This window comes from Heterocephalus glaber, unplaced genomic scaffold, assembly GCF_053883595.1.
Source record: "Heterocephalus glaber isolate CG9 unplaced genomic scaffold, H.glaber_assembly_v1.0 deba00001813, whole genome shotgun sequence".
In the NCBI taxonomy this organism is placed as follows: domain Eukaryota; kingdom Metazoa; phylum Chordata; class Mammalia; order Rodentia; family Bathyergidae; genus Heterocephalus; species Heterocephalus glaber.
This window is the reverse complement of record NW_028258484.1, coordinates 2,178,422-2,206,087: the sequence shown is the minus strand read 5'-3', so window position 1 is coordinate 2,206,087 and position 27,666 is coordinate 2,178,422. Positions and strand designations below refer to the sequence as shown.

The 27,666-nt window shown below is 49.1% G+C and overlaps 1 protein-coding gene across 8 annotated transcripts in view; it reads left to right on the top strand.

The window, feature by feature from the left end:
- The first annotated feature begins 235 nt into the window (after positions 1 to 235).
- Positions 236 to 27,666, top strand: part of Pemt (phosphatidylethanolamine N-methyltransferase) — an 89,025-nt gene continuing 61,594 nt past the window's right edge. Inside the window, exons 1-3 of one of the 8 annotated variants that reach the window (XM_087203926.1) lie at positions 513 to 687; positions 8,192 to 8,270; positions 17,065 to 17,172. In XM_087203926.1, coding sequence (XP_087060052.1) covers positions 17,080 to 17,172 — 93 coding nt within the window. In that variant the 5' untranslated portion in view covers positions 513 to 687; positions 8,192 to 8,270; positions 17,065 to 17,079. Of the gene's footprint in view, positions 688 to 8,191; positions 8,271 to 10,367; positions 10,564 to 17,064; positions 17,173 to 27,666 lie in introns of those variants that run through there. The other 7 variants (XM_087203924.1, XM_087203921.1, XM_004868714.4 and 4 more) reach the window with 7 other exon arrangements.

Here is a 27,666-nt window from a genome sequence, read left to right as displayed (position 1 = left end):
TTTGGAGACAGTGAGGACAGGGATCTTGCGTTAGTGGAATAGGGGTCTCTGGCTGAGCCAAAAGATCCAAGGAGCCGTGGGGGAGGGGGGGCAGCGTCCGGAGGAGCAGCTAGTGTCGGCCTGCACCGCCTCCAGGCAAAAGCGAATCTCAGAGCGGGTAGGAGGGGCAACGGACTTGCCAAAGTCTGAGACTGCAGGATGGGGTGGGGATGAGGGGCAGACAGCTGCGCGGGAAATTACTTATACCTATGGCACGGGGCACCTAGCATCTAGTCCCAGCGCTGCAGGTCAGTTTGGGGGTTCAGGTCCAGGGGCAAGGGATCAGAGGGACACCACTGCCTGGCCGTCTCAGAATCTGCAAGCTCTGCCGCGACGGACCCTGGGGCTTGTAGTTTTCGGCTCACCGAGAAGCCAGGCGCGTCCAACAAGATGGGGCTCTGGAACTACATTTCCCAGAAGGCCAAAGGACTCGGGGTCACCGAGAAAGCGCCCCGGCGGGCAGCGCTTCCTCAGCGCGATGGGGCCGACTCCAGGGGTGAGTGGCTGGCTGCGCGAGGCCCCCGTGCTGTCCCTCCTGCGGCGGGCCGCCGGGTGAAAGAAACTGCGGGCCAGGGAGCCAAAACCATGAGCATTACTGCATCGGGCCCCGACTGCTGCGGAGGCTTGGGCAATATCAACTACAGAAAGGTACTAATTGTCCTGGGAAGCTGCGGACACCTAAGAGGGATGGGGAAGACTGCGGGGCTAGTAGACCCCGCCTCCAACGCCTAGTGGGCGGGGCCCGTTACCAAACAACGGGGCGGGGCGACCGGTGCCAGGCAGCGGCTAGTGTGCGTGCGCGCGCGCGCGCAAGTGTATAAACTCTAGAATAACGTGTCAGAGGGTGGGGAGTTTTGGGGGCTGTGTGTGCATGTTTGTCTCTGAGATTATGTGAGTCCGGGGAATCGTCTCTGAGGTTGTGTGAATTTGGGATTATGTGAATCTGGGATTTTGTGTATGAGTCTCTGGGATTATGTGTATCTGGCATTTTGCATGTGAGACTTTGGGATTGTTGTGTTTAGGATTGTGTGGGCAGAGTTGCTGTGACAGTGCGTGTCTGGGAGTGTGAGAGTGTGTGCAGGCATGGAGGAGAAGCATGGTGTGTGGATGGTGAGAGCCCGGATGTGTGGGAACAGTCAGGTCCCATTCTCCCACTCCATCTCTGCAGGCAGGGCAGAACTCTGGCTCCTCTACCCCTGACCTCAGGAGGCTGCTGGCCAGCTCCTTCCTTCTGGGGCAGAGACTGGAAAGCATCGGGCTGGGATGGGAGGATGAGCCTGGTGTCTGGGAACATGGCTAGGCCCTCAACAGAGTCATGGGCTGGAGAGTTTACCTTTCTCAGCACCTCTCTGGGCTCCCAATTCCTGCATTCTCCATTCTCCCTTCTATCAAGGCTACTTCTTAGATTCTTCATTTACCTTTTTACCAGCCACTTTTTTTTTTTTTTTTTGAGACAAGATCTCATTATACAGCCCAGGCTGGCCTCGAACTTGTGCTGATCCTCCTGCCTCTCAGTCTCCCAAGTGCTAGAATCACAGGCATGTGCCACCATGCCTGGCTGTCAGTCTGTCAGCTATACAGTATCTCTGCTTGAAGCAACCTCTAATCCAGTTCATTTGTTCTCTTTATTCATTACTCATGGGTGTGTGGATTCATTTATTCATGGATACAGCCATTATTTACCAAGGGCCTGGTGCTGGACACTTAAGGGCCTACTAGTGCCAAGCTAACATTCTTATGAAGATGTGGGGTTGGAAATAGGAAGCTCTCTGGACTCAAGCCTGTAATCCCAGCACCTTGGGAAGTTGAAGCAGGAGGATGGCAAGTTGGAGACCAACGTGAGAATTTAATGAGAGCATGTCTCTAAATAAGTAAATAAATAAGGCTGGGTATATAGCTCAGTGTGAAACCGTGGGTTTAATCCCCAGTACCAAGGTGAGGAGGACTGGTCTGCCTGTTAGGAGTAGCCGTGGGAGGGTTTGTGAGGGAAGTTCCTGAGATATACCAGTGGGGAAAGATTTCCTGGTTGAAGAAAGCAGGTGTACAGTCCTTGAGGGTCTGAGGGTGGATAAGATAATTGGTAAGGATGGGTAGACAGCAGAGGGCAGAGGAGACTAGTTTTCTCATTTTAGCAGATTTTTCATTGAAGGATAGCATCCGTTCAGTTGGATGATAGGTCATATGTGTACAGATCCTTTGTTTGCTGTGACCACCCAGCAGGACACAGGTTATCACCAGCCCCTGGAGCCACCCTGCAGACCCTCTCTTGGGAGGATTATCTATCCAATTAAATCCTTGGAATTTCCCACTATTGATAGTAATTAGTTTGTGACCCACAAGGTCAAGGCAATGATTCATATTTTCTACCCCAGTACATCAAAGATGGAAAGGGCCCTGACTTAGGGGAGGGTGCTTTCTGGAGGGTGGTTCACCGTGAACTTGTGAAGAGGAAGCTATGGAACCTCAGGGCAGAATGTAAAGGTCAGTGTCCCATCAGACCTCCAGCAATGATAGGGGATCACTGGCCTGCCCCAAGATAATAGGAGCCAAGCCTGTGTTATAGACCTGAACCAAGAGGTGAAAGGTGCAGCCTATGGATGGGAAGGTTACCTGGTTACGTGTGGAGAGGGTGTTCCTGCCATTTTTCCACCCTCTCTGGAGTCTGACAGGGCTGGGCCATGCAGCTGGGAAAAACTGGAGCATTTCCAGGACAGGTCAGGATGACCCTTGTTAACTAACTGCTACTCTGTTGGTACACTTAAGTTTCCTGCTTCCAAGGGATTTTTCTTTAACAACAACATCAACGTATAACATTATATATTTGTCTTATGTGCTAGGTCTCCTTCTTGAGTCAAAATCTCTGGGTTTAAGATAAAATCGGTCTCCAGCCTTTGAACTTTTTTCCCCCCTGATTCTGAGGATGGAACTCAGGACCTTGCATGTGCCAGGCAGGCGCTGTGCCGCTGAGCTACACCCCTGGCCCTAGCCTGAGAATGTTTTAAGGTTTTTCTTCACCGGGTGGGTACCTGAGCTGCAGGTTCCTGGTGCTTTCCCATGGAAACATCATGTGTCCCATATGTAATGTAAAATTCTGGACTAGAGGTGTAGCCAGTACTATAGTACTTGCCCAGCATGTGTGAGGCCCTGACTTCCATCCTCAGCACTGTGGGGAAAAAAGGAAAAATAAAACCCATTTGGTAGATGCAGTACATAAAAAGAAATAGAAAATAGAAAAGAAATGTAAAAAAATACTTTTACCAACATACAGTTGGCCCTTTGCATCTGGAGCTTCTGTATCTGCATATCTCACCAACCATAGATTGAAAAAAATTGCAACTGTAATGCACATGTACAGACCTTTTCTTTCTTTTTTTATACAAATTTATTATCTTAATTTAATTTAATTTATTTTTTGGTACTGGGGATTGAACTCAGGACCTTTCCCTTGTGAAGCAGGTAGCGGAACCACTGAGCTAAATCCCCGGCCCTGCTGACCTTTTCTTGTCATGATTCTCTAAACAATGTGGTATAATTATTTACATAGCATTTACATTGTAAATCTAGAGACGATTTAAAGCAGCGGTCCCCAAGCTTTTGGCACCAGGGATCAATTTTATGGAAGACAAAATTTTCCAGATGGGGGTGAGGGGATGTGGTTTCAGATGATTCAAGCTCATTACATTTATTGTGCACTTTATTTTTATTATTATTGTATTTTAATACATAGTGAAATTATTGTAAACTCACCGTAATGTAGAATCAGTGGGAACTCTGAGCTTGTTTTCCTGCAACTACATGGTCCCATCTGGAGGTGATGGGAGACAGTGACTCTCAAAGTGTTTTGCATATATCCAGGCTACTCCATAATCTTGTTTTGGTTGCTGTCACTGCAGAAAACTCTGCTTCACAAAGATATGATGTTGGAAATGGAAGCAGGATTTTCAGTGCTTTTGTAGTTAATATCAGGATATTCCACCTTGGCTTTAATCCATATCCTTTTCTAGCATGGACAAAGTCATTTTACTGACTTATTCACAAATGGGTCAAGGATCCATTCCTTCATAGTCAGGTCTTTTGTGGTTGGGGAATAATGCTCAAACTCTTTTGAAAGCTGAGATAGGTGGTCATTCACCAGCTGAGAGAAAGAAAGCTCTGGCTCTCAGTCTCTTTTAAAATCTCTGCTAATATTTGAAACATGTCAAAAATTCTGATGTTCACTCCTCGCCCCCATAATTTCAGTTTGGCTTTGAGTGTAGCCACTTTATTTGCTTACTTGAACACAGTTGTCATTCTCCCTTGAATTGACACATTAAGTTTGTTGAGCAGGTTGAATATGGCACATGAGTATGCAAATTTTGCAATCCCTGCTGCATCACTGAAATGTGCTGCCAGTGGTAACTGTTTTTCTAAAATAAATCTCTGAAGGAGTTCTCATCACTCAAAAACTCTGGCCAGTGATCTACCTTTAGAAAGCCATCTCAGTTCTGCATATAAGAACAGATGTGTATGCTCTGTGTCCATCTCCTCATGGAGCTTCATGAATAGATATGAGTTAAAGGCATCTACTTTTTTGTTTGTTTTTTACCTTTTTTTTTTTGTGCTACTGGGGATTAAACTCAGGACCTTGTGGTTGCCAGGCAGGCACGGCACACTGAGTTACATCCCTGGCCTTGTTTGTTTTGAGGAAGGGTCTCTACTCTGTAGTTCAGGCTGACCTTGAATTCACTATGTAGTCTAGGCTGGATTTGAATTCACAGTGATTCTCTTGCCTCAGCCTCCCTAGTGTTGGGATTACAGGCTCACGATCATGTACTTTAATGTGGTTGATAAATTTTAATCACATCCTGCAAAACATTGTTAAATTTAGGTGACATTTTTTTTGCTAGCCAGAATTTCTCTAAGGATAAGACAGTGTCTAGACTCACATTCTGAAGTGACTGACCACTTTGGCTTGAGTAGTGAAACCAGAAAGCCACCTAGTCAAGGCAGTTGCCCTGTCGGTGCATATACTGACACAAGATGAACAATTCAATTTTCCTGATATATGATCATTGAAAAACTTGAATTGTTCTGCAGTTGTGGTCTTGGTTGACAACAAAAGTACACCTAACATCTCTTCATGTATATATTCCTGAAAAATATATTGCACAAAAACAAACATTGTTACCTTGTCATCATTGGTAGACTCTCCAATCTGGATTGGGTACCACAGCAACTTACTAATCCTTTCTAACAAGTGTGCCTTAAGATCCTCTGCTATTTCATCAATTTGTCTAGTTATGGTGCTAGCTGAAGGAGGAAGACATGCCACCTTTTGAACTGCAACCTCTCCTAAAAGCTCATGACAAATGACTTTAGCAGCAGGCAGGATGAAGTCTTCACCAATAGTAAAGGGCTTCTTAGCTCTAGCAATGCAGTTAGCCACTAAGAATGATACTCTCAGTGCAGACATGTTTGATGAAGTGGTGGTCTTCAATAATTACTTCTGTTCTTCATGTTCACATTTTCTTCTTTTGAAAAACTCCAAAGGCTTATCTTTTAATACAGGGTGCTTACTTAGTCTCCACGTGGTGAAGCAGTTTTGAAGGTTTTATAGCTTTGCTGGATAGCTGGTCACCACATATTATACAAAGAGGGCTTGGAGAATGTGAATATCTCATTGCAGTGAACCAATAATTTGAGTGGACTCTTGGTATTTTTTTAAAAAATGTAGTAATCTTGGCTACCATGACTTTCTTCATGATAACCTGCCCTGTGTCCTCCAGGGCGTACTTTTATTTTGCTTTTTCCTCTTTTCCTCTGCCCAACTTCACTCTGTAGGACTAGTCCCCCCCTCCTTTTTTCCAGTACCAAGAATCAAACTCAGGACCTTGCACTTGGAAGGGAGGCACGGCACCACTGAGCTAAATCCCTGGCCTAGTTTCTCCCTTTTTTCACATAAACTTTGTCACTACTTAAAAAAAAGTAAATGCAGTAAGCTCAGAACTTCTGCTGTCTCATCTTTGGGTCTTTCCCCCTTTTCAAAGAAGCTCTCCAGTGACATTTATTTTTTACTTTGTTTAGGGTTAGCTTGTGGGCTTAATAAAACTGCAATTTAGGCAAGTGCACAGTGCAGGAAAGAGATGTAGGTGGAAATAGTAAATAAAATAATGGGCAGGCCACACATGGACTAAAATAAGTATCAATTCTGACTTAAAGCCTACTACCACATACAGCTTGTCATTTGGCACTCACTGATTAGGTTTTGATATGAGTCTGGTAGCACTTGGTTTATTATGGTCTCTGGGTTGTCAAATCTCTTTGCTAATGTTAATCTGTATTTGCACACACCCCCACCCTGCCCCACTGGCATCACAGCTTCAGCTCCACCTCAAATCATCTGGCATTAAAAAAGCATATAACCTAGATCCCTTGAATGTACAATTCACAGTTGCATCATGTTCCTATAAGAGTCTAATGTCACCACTGATCTGACAGGAGGGAAAGGTCAGGTGGAAATGTGGGCAATTGAACTCATTATGAATGAGCAGTTGAACACACTATGTGCCCTGTGATCTAATCACCTTCCAAAAACCCTTCCTCTGAGCTCAAGAGAGCATTGGAGGATGGTCTAGATCTAAACCATAACACCTTTCCTGCCATGCGATTCTACAGCTGTGCCCCTCACCCTGGCAGGTACCTGCCCCCTTGCTATCCAGAGGTAGGGGCACCTCCAGCACTCAGAGGATGACCCCAAGGGGCCTCAGTCAGAGCATTGGCTTCTTGGGGTGCCCAGGCTGGCAGAATACCCAGAGACCTCAGAGCCAGGGCAGAGTCCAGGTGGGCCCTTTCCATCAGGTCCCTTTCTATAAGGACTGCCCTGCTCTCAGGAGCAAATGGGTGATGCTGTCACCAACTCAGGGTCAGTGTCATGCAGCGTGCTTCTCCATTCCTTGATCAGTCCAGTGGGGATAGGAACAGGGTATGGTGAAGACCAAACTTCCTCTGACTAGGCCTGGCTTCTTAAAGGTTCTACCACCTCCTAATAACACCACAGGCTGGGAACCAAGCATTTAACACATAAGCCTTTGGGGGACACTCAAGATACAAATTCTGCAAATACCTTTCAAGGAAAGGTTTGCCTACTACACATTTTTTTTTGGTTCTGGGGACTAAACCCAGGGCCTTTGCACTAAACTACAGCTCTACTCTCCGCCATATCTCTATCTTTATCTCTATTTCTATATTTATGTTTCCCTATCTGTCCATCTGTCTGTCTATCTATCTATCTATCTATCTATCTATCTATCTATCTATCTATCTGTTTGGTGTTTTGAGACAAAGTCTTTCTATGTAATTCAGGTTGGCCTCGAACTCCCTTTGATCCTCCTACCTCAGCCTCCTGAGAGTGCTGGGATTCCAGGTGTGCACCACCATGCCTGGCTGTCTTTTAGTTATGACCTATGCTTCCTTTTCGGTTTAATTTACTCTTTTTTCTCTAATTTCTTTCTTTTTTTTTTTCCCCGGTACCGGGGATTGAACTCAGGACCTTGTGCTTGCAAGGCAGGCGCGGTGCCACTGAGCTAAATTCGCCCCTTTCTCTAATTTCTTAGAGGCAAAGCTTATATTACTGAGTTGAGACTTTTTTTTTTATTTAACTGATGTAAACTGTTTTCCTCTTAGCCCCAGCGTTAGCGACAGCTTATAGCTTTTGATATGCTGCTATTTTCATCTTCATTCATTTCAAAATATTTTAAAATTTCCCTTGAAAGTTCCTGTTGGTCCTATGTGTGTATTTTACAGATACCTTTTTTGTTACTGGTTTCTTACTTGATTCCGTTGTGGTTTGGGTTATCCTTTGTATGTTTTCCGCTCTTTTAAACGTAAGATTGCCTTATGCCTGAGAATGTGGGCTGTGTTGGTGGATGTTCCATACCACCTGGAGAAGAACAGGGCGAGCTGCTCCTTTCACAGGTGCTCTGTGAATGTCAGGTTGGTCCAGGGGTTGATGATAGCCTTGTTCAGATCAGCTGTATCCTTGCTGGTTTTCTGTGTATTTATTCTGTCCATTACTGAGAGAGAAGGATGGAAGTCCCTAACTAGAATCATTGATTTGTCTATTTCACCTGTTAATGCTGTCCATTTTGTCTTTAATTTTCCAAATTGTTTTTAGGAGATGGGTCTTGGTGTGTTGCCTGGGCTGGCTTCCAACCCCTGGGTTCAAGTGATCCTTGCCCCTCAGCCTCCCACAGGTATGCCTGACTTACTAATGTCTGGTTTTGCTTCATTTATTATCTTAACTTTTAATCTGAGACATGGGCAGACCACACTGGGTTGGTGTGTGGACTAAATAACACTATGGTAATAGCTTACAACCAGATGGTGACATCAGTTGAGCTTTGTTGGCCTCCAGACCCCATGCCAGGTGCTTTCCTGGCATCAACTTGTATAATCTCTGACAGTTCCATGATGACCACAGTAGTGCCTCTGTCATTGCCATTTTATGAGTAGGAAACCAAGAGAAAGGTTGCCTGCTGGGTGCCTATCTCATGACCATTCTGCCTGCCTCATTAATGTCCTGTGGCAGAGCTTGGCACTTGGCAAACTTCTCAGTGAAGTTTAATAGCTTACTGATCTCAACATGTAATGTGTGGTTAGATAAATGTATGCAGTAGCTGAGCGTAGTGGTGCACACCTGTGATCTCAGCATGTGGAAGGCTGAGGCAGAAGGCTTGCCACAAGTTAGGGGCCAGCCTGGACTACATAGTGAGTTTAAGACCACCCTGGACTACACAGGAAGATCTTGTCTCAAAAAAAAAAAAATGTGTGCTATACCACCAGCTTAGTAGGTTCTGCCCTGGGCTCAGGAAGGTGCATGGGTGGAAATGGGGCCTGACGTTCACAATGCAGCAGGGGGCTGAGCAGCGGCTCTTAAGATGGAGGGATCAGGTCCCACCCATGGATCCCACACCAGGTGATACCCCTGCTGAGGAGAGAGCACGTGAACCATCAGCACTGTTTTGTACCTGGCCCGGGACATGCCTTTGTTTGAGACAGGATCTCACTATGTAGTTCAGGCTGGCCTTGAACTCACTATGTAGCCCAGGTGGCCTGGAACTTGCAGCGATCCTCCTGTCTCGGCCTCTCCAGTGCTGGAATTATAACCGTGTGCCACCATGCCTGGCCCAGGACATGCCTTTTGAGTGAAGAATGAATGAATGAAGACTTCTAACTTGCCTGAAAGGAGTTAGGATTTGTGGCACCTGACCCAGCCATGAGCAATTTTGTTTATTTTATTATGCTGAGGCTAGAATCCTGGGCCTGGCACATGCTAGCTAAGCATTTTACCGCCGAGCTACATTTGCAGACCTAGAACTTTTTATTTATTTTTAAAAATTTAATGTGGTATTAGGGCCATTTTATTTTATGGTGTGATTAGGAACACCTGAAAGTGGTGACTGCTCAGGAACCATCCACAGCAAATTGGTACATTAGAGATTGTTATCGCACTGTGATGTTCTAGCATCCTCCCCTCCTGTCTTAAGGTGGTGCCTGCTGTCCAGGGCTTGCTTGCCCTTGAATTGCAGTCTTGTGCTGATATACCTTGGGTCAGTGTCCTCTCTCTGCCCCTTGCTCTAGGACATGTATCTTCCTTGGAGGGCCCTCTAGCAGGTGAGGGAGGCCAGGTTTCTATCTGTGAGTTTTGGTGAAGCAAACAGAGAGGAAAGGGATGGAGTAACCTTGGCATCAGAGCAACCTGCACTCTCATACTTCTTCATGCTTCTGTCCATAATGTATTCTGGGGTAGGAGTGGTCTCAGGGGAGGAAATCTGGGCCCAGGTTGATTGTGAGCGGCTTATCCATGGTCCCCCTGGGGCTGTGGTGGAGCCCTGGTCTTGGCCCAGATAGTAGCTACCAAAGCTGAGTCCTTCCTTCTACTCAGTGTAGAAGAAAGAGGTAAAGTGTGCCTTAATACTGCACATCTTTCCTCCTACAGGCCATAAATGTAGAGGACAAAGACTCAGACACACTATGACTCTGCCAAGCACAGGGCTCTGCATCACAATTTCCAGATGAACATTGACTGAGTGAACGGGCAATACCGGGCACCTGTGCAGCCCAGGAAAGGTCAAGGGCTGTGACTCTAGAGGCATATTTTGCAGAATAATGGGTCCTGCCTGTGTACCCTCTCCCTGCTCTGGACAGCCCTCACCCACTTCCTCCTGTTCTTTAATGTGCACGTTAGTGCAACAATGGTTAGTCCTTTGCGTGGGATCGATGTGACTTTGACTCTCTTAGGCCCCTGTTGTTTGTTTGAATGTCACAATGTACCCAGGTGCTATTGACCCGCTGCAAATCATTCGCTAACAAGAGGACATTGCTCTGAAGAGATCCCAGGGCCCTTGGTGAGGTGAAACTGCTATGAGCCTCATCCGTACACACCCGTGGGGCTGTTGCTGTAGGGCTGTTGCTGAGCCTATTCATCTGTGACCCAGGTGACCTGAGCCATCCCTGGAGCTCAGCTGACATTTCCTCCTGACTCTGGTAGGTGGCTCCTTCTTTTGGTCAGCCCTTCACTTTTCTCCAGCTTGTGACCTGGAGGGGGAGTCCATTCTTAGAGTGCCTGGGTGGCAGAAAGCCAGGACTTCCGATGCTTGGATGAAGTTAGGCTGGGAGCGGGTAGGGGCTATCTTTAGTTGAGGTACCCTCGAGTTGCAGAAGTGACTGAGGGAGCCTGATACTTGCTGAGAGGCCGAGCCCTGGACTCCCTTACACCACTTATTCTGACATGGGCCTTTTGTTCTTCTCCACACATCCAGTTTCAGGATGGAGGCCTGCCCTCAGGAGTAGATCACTAATGGCAATCAAGAAGGGACCTCTTTTTGTCCTTGCTGGGGACTAGGGAGCCAGGAAAGCTCCCCTCTGTGCCCGAATTCTACTCTGAGCCATTAATCATTCTTCCCTGCTAAGCAGGCCTTTCTTTGGGCAACATAAGTCCTCAAGGTGACCCAGGGTACCAGATGGATCTTTTTCTTCCGGTCAGAGGCAAGCTGACCAGGGCATGGGGACCTGGGCAGAGGAGGGGCAGTGGAATTGTGTTCCAGTTTTGATCAGTTTGGCTCTAATTGGAAGACCTGAGTAGACATCAGTTACTTCTGGATTCAGCTTTGTTAGGCCTCGAACTCCCTCCTATCATCCTGCCTCAGCTTCTCAAGTGGTGTGCCACCATGCCTGGCAGTTGGTTAATCTTTCAATGCTTCAGGTTCCTTTTTTCACCTGGGCTCCCAGAAGCTGAAGCAAAGCATATTTTTCAGAACCCAGAAACACAAACTTTTATCCTTGTCAACTGGGGTGAGGCCAGGTCCTCCCCTGGGCTCTGAGGCCCACATCTTGTGGGGCTTTCTGCTGGGAATCTAGAGGGGTGGGTTGGCCAAGGCTGCCTCTCCCCTCTCTGGTTGGGTCTGAGGCTGCTTCAAGCCTGTTGTCTGCAGTGTGAGTGTAACAATAGGACTTTTCTTTTAAGGTGGTTGAGGGTTGTAAGAAATAAAGTATGTGCTGATCTTGGTAACTGGGATTAGTGATGTCCTTGACCTGCTCATTTTGGTCTTTGACCTTCATAGAACAAATCAAGCCTCCTTCTCCTGAAGACTACAATTTCTTAAAGATTTCAAGCAAGAGTGTTCTTCCCAGGCCCCATGAGAAGATAGGGGAGAGTTCCCACAACAGGGTGCAGGGGCACGAATGTGTCTGGAAGATGACCTGTTCCCCTCTCCTATCATGTACCCAACCTTTCCTGGCTCCCCAGGCCACCACTGTAGGGCGGAACCCTCTCAGAGCCATACCTAGGACCGTGCCTGGTCCTCAGCACCGTGTCTCCAGACCTTTCCCCCTGTGCTCTTTGCCCTAGACTGGATGGGAGTCTGCCTTGCAGTTCATACTCTCCCTTCTTTCCTCTTTGCCTTGGGTAAGTCTGTCCCTACTCTGTGGCTCAGTGTCAGGCCCCACAAACCCAGGGGGCCCGAGGGTAGTCCTGGAGTAGCTAGGCAGGTGGGGCAAGCTGGTGGTCCTGGTGCAGTGCACACTTGTCTTACTCTTGCCACTAGCTTGGTAGGTATACAGCCAGTGCCATGTGCCCATCTGGAGCCTGGCAGTTTACCAGCAGCAGTAACAGGAGTGCCCCGAGCATCCTCTGGGAGATAGCACTGGTTGGAACCCTGCACCTGGGCAGCTGCTGCCCTCAGATTAGTCCTCTGTAAAATGAGGAGGAGGATGGAAGCATCTATCTCATGTCTTTCTGCTCAGTGAGACTCAACTGCAGCCCACTGCAGACCCTTCCTGTGGGGAGCAAGTTTCTATCACGTTGACATTCAGTACCTCAGGAGAACTGAGGACTGGAGAATTCTAGTGCAGAAGAATGGTGCCTCATGTAGAACGCTCCTTCAAGGGGTGTTCTGGCTAGCAAAAAATCCTCATCAGTAGAGTGCCCTGTAAACTCCTATGGGGACTTTCTTTTTTTTCTTTGCTGTATTGTGATGGGACCTGTAGGGCCTGGTACATGTGAGACATGTGTTCTACCACTGAGCCACACCCCAGCCCCCCAGTTGTCCTTAATGGGGAGCTGCAGGGCCCAGAGTATGGGGAGTGCTGGCTTATGGGCAAAGAGGGATTGTGGTGGCTGCAGGGGTGTGTGGGGAGTGACATTCAGGGCAAGGCCTCCTACCCCTAGCCATGGCCCTGAATCCTTGGTGTTCTTCCCAACACACCTACCACTCAGCTGCACACCTAGGGACAGATGAACCTCAACCAGGGACTTTAGGCTCTCTGGCTGAGGTTTCATCCCTGTGGTCTCAAAACCTTGGAGAGCGCTCTCCTTTCCCAACCTTCCCCATGGCTCAGCCCCAAAATGTGTCATAAAAACAACCGTCTTGGGCTGGGGATTTAGCTCAGTGGTTTCACCGCCTGCCGCACAAGGACCCAAGTTCGATCCCTGGCACCAAAACCCCCCCCAAAAACAACCATCTGTGATGCCCAGTGTCTGAGTGGCTGCTGAATCAGGCTCTGTAGCTTCACAAGAACCTATGCCCCTTTCCTCAGAGGACTTTGTTAATTATCCCAGGCTGCTTGGCTGCCCGCTTGCTTGCAGAATCTCCATAGGGGCTGCTCTGGCAATTTTGTACCTCCTTCCAAAGCCAGATTGGAGGAGACCACAGGTGGCTGAGAGCCCCTTAGAGACAACCATTAGCCCTCAAGCTGTACTGGTGGTGAAATGCAGCCGCCACTCAGCAAACATTTACTCTGTGTTGGCAGGGAGGTGGGTACTAGAGACAAAAATATCAATAAAAAAATAGTCTCTAGCCTGAGGAACTGTTACAGAAACAGGAATAATAATAAAATAAGTGCAATAGGCATACAATAAGGACACAGTGAGTACCTTAGGTGGAAGGTAGAGAAATACTTCAGCTGGGTCTTGAGGGATGAATAGGAGTTTGCTAGTGAGGTACAGAGGGACATTACAGGCATGTGCGTTGTGAAAGGGCCTGTGTGAGTGAATGGTTGGGGTGGCAGGTGAAGGACTGGCCAGGCTGTGGGAGGTCTGCCTGTGAGTGGGTGTGACTCAGGCTGCCAGTCAGTGTGTGCTAGGAGTGGTGCACCATGTGTAGGTCAGGAGGGCTGGGGTGAGGGTGGCCAGTGGGTCGTGAGGCCCTATCAGGGACGTTTGCTATACCTGGGATTAGGATGCTGGACATGGATTGGGTGGCTACTTATGAGGTAGGAAGACAGATTAGGTGATTGGACAGGAGAATGAGGCAAGGTGGGACAGTGGCAGAGGCAAGGTGAGGTTCCGGCTGGAGGTTGAGATGGTGATCAGGAGAAGGGGTGGAGGTGAGTGAGGGCTTCCCACTGGCTGAGAGTATGCTGTTCACATTGAAGAAGTGACCACAAAGTCAGGAGTCTGGTCCTAGGCCAGTGCCTTCCACTCCCCACACCTGTCCATCTGCTCCCAGCCATCAGTGTGCAGGGCCTTGTAGTCAGAGGGTGCTTAATAAATGTTATTGTCAAAGAAGAAAAACTGGTGCTCCCATTGAGCCCCTGAATCTAGAAGCTGTAGATGTGCTTAACTGGCCTCTGTCCCATTCTTTCCTGTCAGGGCAGGTGTCTCTCGGGAGTGGTGTGTGCCCTGGGTCACATGGTGCTCCCTGCCTCAGCCCTGCATTGCTGAGGGGCTTGCCAGAGAGCTCTGCTATGCTGCTGCAGGAGCTTAGCAGCTCCAGGGATCTGGTGGGCTAGTTGGATGCCCATGCACTGCCTAGTCCTGGGGTCAGCCCTGGGCAAGGCTGTGCTTTGAATGGCTCACTGTTCTGCCATTTCCCAAGTGGGTTCTGTGCATATTATTGCGCTTGTGGATCTTGGGATGTACGGCTCATGGTCAAGGGGGACCACTGTATCCTGTATCTGAGCTTCTAATACCTACTTAGCTCCAGCCTTGGCCCCATAGCGAGGTGAAGATTTGCCTGAGAAATGAGGCTGACTGGGCAAGGAGGCCAGAGTGGAAGATGGCTTCATATTGACACCTAGTCCCTAGTGACTTTTTAGTCTATGTGCTGCCAAAGTGAGCACCCCTAGTGACTTTTTAGAATGCTCCTATTGTCACATTCAGCAGTGCTGTTTGAATGGCAGGCTGAGCTTAGCCAGGAAGCAGTTGCTTGGTGAAGCAAGAACTGGGGAGAAGGCTACTGCTGGTCCTTTGGGCTGGGAGCCCTGTAGGTGTGTAGGGTACAGGCAATGCAGAGCAGCACTCCACCCTGAAAAGTGGAAGATAAAACATTTTTTGAAAGAATTTATTATACTCTGAAATAAAACAAAGCAAAACACCCCATCACAGCAGGCCTGGGAAAGGTCACCACAGTGAGGGTTATCCCTTACTGTATCTTCTACTGTGATTTTTACTTTTAATTGTATTCGAAGAGACATCTGCTATTTTCTTCCTTTCCTTCTTTTTTTTTGTTTTTTGTTGTTTGTTTTTGGTTGAAGTAAGGCTTCACAGGATCTTAGGATCTTCACAGCCCTTTTAAAAGTTTAAAAAACAGGCCGGGAATTTAGCTTAGTGGTTCCACTGCCTGCCTCACAAGCACAAGGTCCGGAGTTTGATCCCTGGTACCAAAAAAAAAAAAGTTTAAAAAACAATTTCAAGACAAGGTCTCAGTTGCTAAGTTGCCCAGGCTGGGATCAAAGTTGAGATCCTGCTGTCTCGGTCTCTTAAGAATCCTGGGATTATAGCCCAATGCCAAAGTGCCTGGCTTTAAATTCTTTCTAAAACAAAAAAAGGGAAAAGTTTCAAGAAGAATGCTAGGACTCACCACTCAACATGTCAAAGTTGGCTGGGCGTGGTTCTGCACGTCTGTAATCCCAGCACTCAGAGGCTGAGGCAGGAGGATCGCCAGGAGTTCAAGGCCAGCCTGAACTACATAGTGAGACCCTGTCTCAAAAAACCAAAACTAAACAAAAAAAGTCAAAGGTGCCTCATCTTTTTTAAAGAAAGAAGTTGAAAGTGTCCTTTTAAGGCATCTTCTTGCCCCTAGAGCACAGGGTCTTACTGCATGGGACTTTGCTCCCGGGGGCCTTTTGGAAATGTCTAGAGACATGTTTTGGTTGTTGTACTGGTAGGAGATCAGTGAGTGGAGGGTAGTGGGGCTGCCAGACATCCCAGAATGCACAGTCCTGCAGTGCAACCATCTGGCCCCAGTGTCAGCAGTGCTGAGGTTGAGAAGCTCTGCTTCAGAGGCAGCAGGATCATGGATTCAGTACATCACATTTTCGTCTTTGTTTTTTTGGAGTGTGGGGCATTAAATCCAGGGCCTTGTGTGTGCTAGGCAAGCACTCTACCTCTGAGCTACATCTCTTCCCTTTTTAAAATTTTTATTTTAGCGGAGCATGGTGGCATATGCCTGTAATCCTAGCACTGGGGAGGCTGAGGCAGGAGGATCACTATGAGTTGGAGGCCTGCCTGGTCTACATAGTGAGTTCAAGGCCAGCGTGAACTACATAGTGAGTCCTTGTCTCAAAAAACAAAAAACAAAAAAACCCCAACAATATATTTAAAAAACTTTGAGACAGACAGGGTCTTGCTCAGTTGCCCAGGACCTCCTGGCTCAACCTCCTAAGTGCCGGGATTACAGGAGTGTGCTGCCATGTCCAGCATGGATCTAGTTTTTGTTGGTACTGGGGATTGAACTCGGGACCTTGCACTTTCAAGGAAGGTGCTGGAACCACTGAGCTAAAACTGTGCCTTTGATATTTTATACACGGGCCACATTGTGTTTCTCTATTTGTCTGTTGACAGCATCCAGGATGTTTTTTATATATAATATATGTGCTAGCCAAGCCTCTACCAGTGAGCCTCACCTTGGTCCAGCTTGGTATCTCTGATTGTTGTGACCATTTTCCTGCAAGCTGGCAGGAGTATGCTTACATGTGCTTGTGTGTGGCATGTGGGCCACTGGGCTGTGGAGACCTGGCAACATTCTTTTTCAGTCTGCTAGATCCTATCCACAACCCTCAGCGACACTCTAGATGATTTCTTGTTGAGTTTGGTGAGAAGAGGCACATTACTTTTGTAATTTGCTTTTACTGATTTTTGGTAAGGCCAAGTGTCTCTTCACATACATTTTGGTCTCCTGAGTTTCCTTTGGACCCCTGAGACCCTTTTCCTGCAGGGCCCCAGTCATACCAGGCCTGGTGTCACTTCCCTTTGGGGGTGCAAGAGGTCATCTTCAGAGTTGCTGAGCTCCTTGTCCCGTGAGTGCCATGCCCGCCTCTGTAGCTGCCAGCCCAGCTGCCCTCCTGACAGGGCACGACACAGCTGACTGGGTTTTTGCTCTTTATCTCCATTTGTGACTACAGTGTGGTAACCTTGGCTGGATGTGGGTGTTCCTGAGCCTCCTGGCTTGTTCCCGGAGGGTAACTTTGTCTCCATGTTTGGGCCAGGTCCTCGCTATCTCTGAGTGGCACTGGGTGACCTCTGGTTGATGCTGCTCTTCCTTGCAGGCAGATCTCTGCGTCATGACCTGGCTGCTGCACTACGTGGACCCCTTGGATCCCAGCTTTGTGGTGGCCTTTCTCACCATTGCTTTCAATCCGTTTTTCTGGAATGTGGTGAGTGCTCTTGCACCTAACACAGCAGGTGAACCTGGCATGGAGTGGGGGGGTGGTTTCTGCTGTCCAGACACATGGATGGATGGCTTCTCTGCTTTGCTCTGCCCTTTTGCATCCATCACCATCCTTTTCCTTGCTTTCCTACCATGCTTGCTTCCTTGCCTTCCTACCAACCCCTTCTTTGCTTCTATGAGGGCGCACTGCTAAAGCTTCTGCCTTGCACCAGCAGGCTGCCCTGGGCTGATGTTGGATGGTCCAAGCAGCAGAGCTGGCCCTCCTGGTGTCACCAGAGCCTGAGAGGAAGGCTGCCTGGTGGTGAGGACTTCAAGTACCCAACCTTCTCATGAGTAGCCTTTTTATTCATAAAGCCAATTGCCTGGCTTGTAGGGGCTCGCTTCCCTGTTTGCCCTGTCAACATAGAGTCATTTTCTTGTGAAACCTCCTCTTCCTGGGTTCATTGTTCTTTTTCTACATGTGGCCTCCTGAAAAGGAGCTTATGCTCTGCTGGATGGCAAGAACAGGCCCTCGGGTCCTGAAATCAGGATGATAGGCACCGTCTCAGTCTGGACACAAGGGGACATGTGGAGGCCCAAGGGCTTCACATGGTGGGCAGTAGGCTCTGGGTGCTTGGAGGAAGGTGAGGAGAAGGGCCTGGCCTGAAGCCTTTCTCTGGTCCTGCGACAGCCTTTCTCTTGAGACTCCCCTTGCCCCCATCAAGATTTCAGGTGAAGTGCTTGGGGTCTTTGGCCCCTGTCTTGTGGGTGTCTGTGGAAGGTGGTCCTGGGTGGTTTGCCAAGGCTCTTTGTTACACCCCTCCTGGTATAGTCTAGTTGGTAATCCCAGGATCAGGGCATTGGGGCTTGTTGATGCAGAGCCTCAGACACCCAGTGACTGCCCTTGAGGCTAATCTGCAGAAGGCCAAGATCTGCGTCGGCAACACACTGCTCCTGTCTGTTTTCATTTAATGTGAGCCCTTAGTCCCAGGATGGAACAGGACATGTTTTCATCTAGTTTATGATTGGGTCTTTTCTCCATCTGGTGAGAGTGGTGTGGGGGCAGGCAGCTCACTTCACAGCAGCCACCTCTTAAATGAGCTGTCTTCGATGAAGATGTGGACCTGCTTCTAGAGGTAGGACCCAGGCCAGCAAGCAGAGTATGCTCCTGAGAAGCCTTAGCCAGTGCTGGCCTTGCCCTGACCCCGTCTTGCCAGCAAGGGTGGGCGCCAGTGGTGCCTGATGTGCTCACTCTTACCTCTGCTCCCTACTCTTCCTGTGCCTTCTCCATGGCCCCCCTGCGCAGGTGGAGCCAGCACCCCAGGTAGGGAACACTGAGGGTGAAGATGCTGATTCCAGTCTCTGGCCACTAGAACTCTGAGAGACTACATGTCTGGCCACTAAATTTATGGTAATTTGTTATAGCAGACACAGGAAATGAATACAGGATATTAGGCTGTTGAGAGCCAGGCATTCCTGTAATTCTAGCACTTCAGAGGCTGAGGCAGGATTGCTATGAGTTTGAGGCCAGCCTAGGCTACATAGTGAGTTTAAGGCCAGCCTGAACTACATGGACCCTGTCTCAAAAAACCAAAAAAGAAAGAATGAAAGAAAGGCTATTGGTCCCAGCTAACAGACCACTGTAGTCCTACTAATGGGGGTGTTCAGGTGTGCGTGCTCTTTCCTGGTCATGAGGTTTTCCCTGCAGGCTCCTACAGCTGGCTGGGATCCTCATCCTCTGGTTCCCTGCTGGCCTGGCCTGACTGTTCAAGTGCACACAGGTCTCTGAATACCAGGGGCCAGGCTGGCACATGAACTGTGGTCCTGGGTACACTTTTCTTCATGCACAAGCCCTCTTGCTCGTTTCCTGATGGTCCTTCCAACAGTGAATTTTTGCGTACTTCGTATTGAAGCTACATCATGGCCCATCGAGATGTCCAGAACAGCTGAGGCTTCAGATGCACAGATGCAGTAGGATTTGGAGATATGCAGCTTGCATATGTGTTTGGCATAAGCAGTTTTTTTTTTCTTGGCCATAAGTTTTTGATTCATTTTGAAAAAAAAATTCACCAGAACAGCTTGTGGTCATTAGTGGGAAAGAGAGCGAGGCCTTCAAAGTCCTTTCAGAATGAGGAAAGGGACATAATGTTGTGGTTCAGTGGGCTGCTTCCCTGGGGGAGCCACAGCAGCATCTGGAGGCAGGGAAAGCTGGTAGGGCTTTAGCTCTGGCTTTGTAATGGGCTGGGGAAGAGAAGCCCTACCACAAGCAGTAAAGAGGCCATACATAAAAACACTTACATAATAGTTATTAAATTTTAAGGACTACCAATATTTGAAGGGACTTATTGTGGTTAGGTGTTGTGCAGGGTGCATTTCATGCAGTACTTCACTGAGTCTTCACTGCAAATGCTGTTATTATTCCCTTTGGAAAATGGGGCTTGAAGAGTGTATTAGCCCATTTTGTGTTGCTATAACAAAATACCCAAGGCTGGGTACTTTATAAAGTAAAGAGCTTTTGGGGCCTCACAATTCTGGTAGCTGGAGGTTCTAAATGTGGCATTGGCATCCTGCTGAGTGTGCCCTGGCTGTATCAAAACATGATGAAGAAGTGAAAAGGGAAAGGGCTATGTACAGAGGGGGTCAAGTGCTTTGGACCAGCCTACTCAGAAGAGAACTAACTCAGTCCTGTGATACCCATATCAATCCTTTCCAAGGGTGGAACTCCATGGCCTAACCCCCTACTGCCGTTTCTCACTTAAAGGTTTTCCATCTCCCAACACTGCCACACTGAGGACCAGGCTCCCTGCACATGAACCTTTGGGGAACAAAAATCAGACTATATTCAAACCATAGCAAGAAGGCTCATTAATTTATTCTTCACATACTTATAGAGGGGCTACTGTGTGCCAGGCACTGCAGGCTCTAAGGCACATGCCCTAGTGCTCATGCAGTGGCATTTTTGGAGGGGACAGTAGTTGAGTAAACATGTAGCCCAGCCCCTTGGTGACAAAGCAGGTAAGCTCCCTGAGAGGCTGGAGGGGTGATCAGGAGGCCTCTCAGGGGTGGCCTTTGACCAGAAACCTGAGGCCTGTGTGGCAGGGGCACCCAGGTGTATGGGGAAGAACATTCTAGTGAGTGACAGCAGGCGAAAGAGTCCTGATCACGAGTGTCTGAACAGTTGCCAGCTGGAGCCAGAGAGAGTGGAGGGCAGGTTAGAAAGGTGTCTGGGACAGTGGCTCAGGGAGTCAGCCATGAGGAGGACATTGGATAAACCCTGAGCTTGGAGCCATAGGACCTGAGTCAGGTTTTCAAGGTGTGGTGATGAGGACCAAGGAGAGGCAGCTGGGGTAGAGCTGGGAGAGCAGCCCAGCAGTTGAGGCCTGGGGGCAGCTTGTACCAGAGTGGAGCCATGGAGGCGGGAGGAGTGGTCAGGGAGAATCTGGGAGGACTGTAACACAGCCAACTCCATGGTGGGGGCCTGAGTGACTAGTGGGGTGGCTTGAACCCTTGGTGAAATGGGACACTGAAGGAGGTGAGGGGTATGGGGGACAAGGGCTCAGTTTAGCTCACGGTAGATCAGTGATGTCCAGGGGGCTCCAGGTGGAGAGGTGGTTGTGTTTGGGTCTGGAAAATTCCAGCGGTGATTGGGCTACCCGGGCTGGGGACCCAGACCTCTGGCTCTGTGTACCCCTCTGGGACTATTACTGAGAGAAAGGCTTCCATAGGGGCTGGGTGAGTTGCCCACTTGGTGTGTCCAGTGCCCCTCAGAACCCACGGTCCTATGGCCTCAAGAGGCTCTTTCCAGCCCTCTCTAGTTGGACCTTTCAGGGTTTCTCATGGGGTCCCTACTGTCCCTGACATTGGCCTCCCAGGTTCCCTTGCTTCAGTTCTGGCTCCTCCTCTGTTCCCGTGCACTTCTCTTCCCCTGCCTGACACTTGTGTGTTAGCAGATATCAAGGCCTTCTGTGTGCCAGGCATTATTATGCATATTCTTGGAAAGCCATTGAGCAGTCTGACCTTGCAGGGCACAAATACGTGTATAAAGGAAATGAGATAACAGTGGGGAGGAAAAGGCCAAGCTGCTAGAGGAGCCATGAGGGGCTTCCTCTGTCACCTGAGTCTCCATTTGTGGCCCATAATGTTTTCAGAGCTCCAGGAGCTGGTTCCAGCCATGCAAGCAACTTCTGAGTGACATCCTGCCCAGACCCCGCTAAGGAATGGAGACTCCTTGATGTGTCCTTTCCCAGCTCCACAAGGGAGGCCACCTCTCCAGTGCCAGTGTGAAGCTGTGACCCCCTCATTCCTGTGTCTTGGTCTGTGCCCTCACAGGCTCTACTTGTCAGTAGGTGGACACTTCTTGACTTCAGACCCTGGATCTGTGGGCCAGGTCTGTGATGCAGCAGCCACAACCAGGTTCCCTGCCCCTCCCTCATGCCATCAGCAACACTCAGCGCTCAGGCTCTGTTGGTGAGGTGTCCCTATTTGCCTGGCCAGGAAGGCCCTTCTGGCAGGTGTCCTCTGGGTCCCAGCCCTTCCTGGGTGATCTGTCCCTGTTTTAAGAAAAAATCATTTATTTATTTGTTTGTTTGTTTATTTATTTATTTGAGACAGGGTCTCACTATGTAGTTCAGGCTGGTCTTGAATGCATTATGTAGCCCAGGCAATCCTCCTGCTTCAGTTTCCTGAGTGCTGGGATTACGGCCATGTGCCACCACACCTGTGGCTGTGAACTGTCTGTCTAGTCCAGGGCTTCCTGAAGGGCCTGTGGTATCCCTTGTCAGGTGTCACTTCCCAGCCCCTTCCCCTCCCTACCCTGCCTGCTCTGGGTCAGGATTGCAGATATTGGGGCTACCCCTGCACTGTAGGATGTCTAGCAATATTGCTGGTCTCTGCCTGCTAGGGGTCAGTAGCACCGTTTCCAGACATTGCCAGCTGTCCCCCACAGGGCATAGTGAACAGGTGGTCTGAGTGCCCACAGGTGTACCAAGCATCCCTTAGCACAGCCCCATGCCTAGTGCCACTGTTTGCTCCTCACCATTCCCTCTGAGCATCCTTAAGTGCTGTCATGTTCCCTGCTGGCATGTGCCACACTCTGGGTAGTAGGGGAGGATCCAGCACCATCCTGCCTTGGTACCCACGCCCAGTGAGGTGCCCAGGTGGTGTTAACTTCATGAAGGTGTATTGGGCTTTTAACCGGCTTCATGTGCTGCATCTTGTGGCTGAGGTCCATTTCCATTTGGGACATTTTGGCTTTATAGCTTACCTGGCTTTGTGGAAGAAAAAGATCCTCTGGGAAGTAGACTCTGCAGTGTCTGTCACAGGCACAGCCATTGTATCACCAGTGGAAATGAGATAGGCCACTCTGTGTGGCTCTCGCCTCATCCCTGCCCTGGGCCAGAATCCACAGAGCCAGCAACAGGGTCCAATGGTGACTTCAGGGGCTCCTGTTGTTTATAAGAATAAATTGGGCACATGCTTTGCTGTCTCCATTATTATCAGAGACAGATTGCTTGTAAACCACATCAAAGCTGACAGTGACAATGTGTGTAGACACCATGGATAACTGTGATGGTCTCTAGAGGGGGTGGCCCAGCATGTAATTTTCCTTTTATATTGGGACCCTGGGAGAGGGTGTGAAAGGGGTGCTGTTAAGAGTCCTGCAGTGACAACAGGTGTACACGAGGACTAGACATTTCCTCTAGGTGTGGGATGCTTCTGATGCTTCTGTGTGCCTGGCGAGGTCCCTTCCAGCCCACTCACTGCTCCTGGCTCTGCCGTGGTGGGCCAGGCCACTCTCCCAGGGTCTGCACAGCCCCTTCCTCCATACCCCCTCCCACCCCCAACTGATAGGGATGTAGTCTGGGGCTGCAGGAGCTTGGCGGGGTGACTTGGCTGCCTGCTGTCTGCCCCTCACTCCCACACCAGGACAAAGCCCCCTGGACTTGGACCTGCAGATGTTGCCCTCGCAGGGATGGGCCCTTTCTCTGTGACAAGACAGCCATGCTGCCCGCTGGCTGGAGTGTCCCTGGTTGTGGCCTGAGGGTCCTGCATCCTGGAACCCTCAATCCTGGGCAGACAAGACTGTTTGTTGCTCTCTTCTGGAGAACTGGTTTGGGAAAAGGCGGTGGCATTTCTCCTGGGAAGAGGAGAGGCACTCGCTGCTCTGAGCCATGACTGGCAGGCTGGCAGGGTTTCCACAATGGAGTTCTGGCCCCACTGGGAGCTATGGTCCGCTAGGGCTGGCAGCAGCATCTTTGGAGGGAGCTTCAGGGAAGGGACGATAGGTGGCGCTGTGGGCATGGGGAGGCATGCCTTCCCTCCTGGATGAGGGAGGAGGTGGCTGTGAGGGAGAAGTGAGAGCTAGGATGAAGAGCATACCCACTACACCTCCTGACTGCCCTGTCACCTCCTCACTCTGCCAGCTGCTCCCTGTCTGCATCTCTGTTGCTGCCGCCTCGGTTTCTGTTTCAGATAGTAGCTCACAATCTGCTAGCTCCCTTGTAAGTGCCTAAGGGGTCCTACCAGATGCTAGGGAAGCTTGTCCCTGCAGATGTTTCAGGGGTCAGCCCAGGACCTTTCTCATCTACACCTGCTCTCTGGGTCTTGCTTTCTCCATCTGTAAAGTGAGGACCTTCACTGAGGTCCTGTCCAGTCTCGATTTACGAAGGCCCAGCCTGGGCTGGCCCTGTGCTGGAACATTAGCCTGTCCTCCTGGAATGGGTGCTGGGTTAGGCAGATGAGATTGGATATCAGAAGAGAAATAGGAAAATCAGGATTTGGTTGATGTTATAGCTCACTGGAAGAGTTCAGGAGAGGAGGTATCCAGGTGTTTCAGAGGGGGAATGCAGGATTCAAAGGCCAGGTGAGTTTTGTCCTTCTCCTCCTCCTTCTCTTCTTCCTTCTCGTGTGTGTGTGTGTGTGTGTGTGTGTGTGTGTGTGTGTGTGTGTGCGCTTTACTGGAGATTGAACCCAGAGCCTTTGCACTGGGCTACATACCCAGCTTTTTAAGAATTTATTTTGGTTATTTTATTTTTGAGATAGAATCTCACTAACTTGCTAAGTGGCCAGTGCTGGGCTTGAACTTCCTATCTTCTTGCTTCAGTCTCCTAGAGTGCTGGAATTACAGGTATAAACACCATACCTGGCTTCAGTTGGGGTTTTTTTTTTTTTTTTTTTTTTTGGTACCGGGCATCAAACTTGTGTCCTTGTGCTTGCAGGGCAGGAGGTGGAACCACTGAGCTAAATCCCCAGCCCTCAGGTGGGTTTTCTGGAGGAGAGGAGGGTGAGTGAGAGTCCAGGAGATAAGGAAGGGTGTGTGTGAGGTGAGCAGGTGGACGTAAGTTCCCTCAAAGAGGCCTGCAACCTGGATTGTCTGCTAGGGCTGGTGCTGAGGGAAAGTGTGTGTGTGTGTGTGTGTGTGTGTGTGTGTGTGTGTGTGTGTGTGTGTGTGTGTGAATGTCTCAGTTGGGCAATGGAATTAGGATAAGCCAGGCTATGAGATCCTTGTTCCCATCTGGCTTAGAATCCTGGCTCTAGGCACGGCCACACACCCACTGGGGTCTGAGCCTACATTTTGGGGCCAGAAGACGTCTTCTCCTGCCAAGCTGGGCCTGCGCTACAGGATTACTGGCCATCTGGCTAGTGTGGCCCGTGGTGGCAGGAGGGTTTCTCCCTGAGTGAGGCTAGTAGGCTCAGCCAGCCCATCTATGACCTTGGCTCTGAGGGCACCAGGCTCTAGTCAGCCAGCCATTTGTCCCTTCGGACTGTCACCTAAGGCACCATGGCACTCTCAACTCTCCCCTGGCCCCTGGCCAGGCTGTGCTCACAGCTGGATTCCACCAGAACAATTGGCTTAGCCCCATGACCAGGGACAGTCTGCTCCTTGTCAGAGAGACCCTGGCCTCCTCCACTTGCCCTTTGATGTTGGCTGAAGTGCAAGACATTCCAGGGCCTGTAAGTGTATGCTGTTCTGAGCCAGGCATGTTTATTGCTGGAAACATTCCTGTTCCCCACTCCAGACTCCATCCATCTCTGAATAGAAAGACATGCTGGGTGCAGCCAGAGCAGGGCTAACTTTAGAATCCTGATGTCTGAGCAACGGGGTGGAAAAGTGTACAACAAGGCTTCTTGAACTGGGTCAGCTCACAGCCTTTTCCAGGATGGTTGGGAGTAATACAGTCAAGAACAAAAGGAAGGATACTAGAGAACTAGGGAGATTCCCCACTGAGCTGGTGACATCGTCGATGCCCCCTTCCTCCAGGTTCCTTGATACTCTGACATGCAGTTGCAGAGAGACCTTAGGAAGCCTTGCTGGGCTGGTGGGGGTCCAGGTGCATCTTTGCTCCATGATTATTTTTGGTTCTGACTGTTAGTACTATCCAGTAATCGGACACTATAGCATGTCTGTGTCTGTAACTGAAGGGCAGTGGACGAGGTACCATGTAGTTTGTGGATGATCTTTTGGGGTCCTTCCCAAGAGACAGAGGCAGGGGACAGGCAGACTTTTACTTATTCCTTGGTATTCCCAGTAGATTCTGCCTTGCTACTTTGCCCCTTCTTTTTCTTTTTATGTCCTTTTTTCTTTTCTTTCATTTTTTTTTTTTTTTGTAATACAGAGGATGGAACCCAGGTTACCACATATGCTAGGTAAGCTCTCTACCACTGAGTCATACCCTCAGCTTCAACCTGGTTGCCTTCATGTTAGATAACTTGAAATGTGTATTCATGACCTAGGCCCCCTCCCATAGGATACATCTCTTGTGATATCTCCCAGAGCTTTGTCCACTCAACTCTTGTGTTCTCTTGTGCCTCTGTGCCTTTGTACTTTCTGGTCCTGCTTCTTAGAAGGGCTTCCTCCACCTGCTGCCTAGCTGCCTTTATACCTCTTCAGCCAGGGTTCCTTGAGCCTGGACCCTAAGGGACACCATTAACCTTTCTCTTATGCTTCCCTGCTCCTCTTCAGCGCTGAGCCCTGGCTCTGGGAACTGTTAAGGGCAAATGTTCATTGTACTTCCTGTAGTCTGAGAGCTCCTGGAGGCTAAGGAGGAGTCTGAGCCACCCATGGGTGCCAGGGGCCTAACCTGGTACTTGAAGGGATAGAAGGATTAAGGGTGCTGTCCTTCCTGGCAGGTGAACCCAAGGTTGTTACTAACTCAGTGGGTTTTATTTTCTCAGTGGGGTCTTGTGCTATGAGAAGACTCAGACAGAAGCACCTTGGTGCAGGAACAAGGCTTTTATTCTTATGCCTGAGCAGAAGGGGGAAAACTGTGAAGGGTAGGAACCCCAGGTTGACCCCCAAACAAGAACAAATGTGTACTGGGCCAGGGATTTAGCTCGATGCCTCCACCTGCCTCATAAATGCAAGGTCTTGAGTTTGATTCCTGGTACCAAAATAAATAAATAAATAAATAAAGGTGTACTGCTTTTACAGCATGTATGCAGTAGGCAAGGGGCCTGGTCTCTTGATGTCATCAGAGGAGTTTTAGCTGCACCTGCATTCTTCTTTATCATGCCTCTTCATGTAACATCTATCTTATTATGATCTTAAGTCTCTACCTCCAGTGTGACTTTTTTTGGAGGGGAGTACTACTGGGAACTAAACCCAGGGCCTTCACACTAAGCTACATCTTTACCCCCCTTTCTTTGCTCGCTCTTTCTTTCTCTCTCTCTTCCTTCCTTCCTTCCTTCCCTCCTTCCTTCCTTCCTTCCTTCCTTCCTTCCTTCCTTCCTTCCCTCCTTCCCTCCTTCCCTCCCTCCCTCCCTCCCTCCCTCCCTCCTTCCCTCCCTTCCTTCTTTCCTTGGTGGTTTTTTTGCGATAGGGTTTTGCTGTGCAGTCCAGGCTGGCCTTGAAGTCATTGTGTAGCCCAGATTAGCCTTGAACTTGCAGCAGTCTTCCTCCTCAGCCTTCTAAGTGCTGGGATTATAGGCATGTGCTACCATGCCCAACCCCAGCCCTTTTCATTTTGAGAAAGTGTCTCACTAAGTCCATAATTTGCCCAAACTAGGCTGGAACTGATGATCTTTTTGCCTCAGCCTCTTAGAGTGCTGGAATCAGAGGTGTGCACCTGCTCCAGGTATAAAATAAAAGTAACTGTAGGTTACTGTAGTGACTATTCTGGATGGCAAATTCCTTTGCCATCTGGAATTTGTCCCTTATCATCTGAAGAAGTTCCGAATTGGATTTTGGAGCAGGGCAGATCACAAACCCTTGCTTGATTGAGTTTGATCTTAATGATCTTGTTTTCTTGGCCCTGGCTTCTTGATATCGCTGCCAATCAGATAGTCTTTGAAGACTGAGCTGACTTCCTATTCTCCTGTCTCCTGTGTGTTATCCTTAACTTTTTAGCCATGAAAACTGGTACATTTTTAAAATTCCATATTTTCCAGTAGTTCTGTTAACCCCATGAGACTGAGGGCTAGGTTAGCTGTCTCAAGGTAGACTTAGGGAGCAGCGGAGCTTGGTTGGCTTTACTGTGCTGGGAGCACTGGACCACAGTTGGCC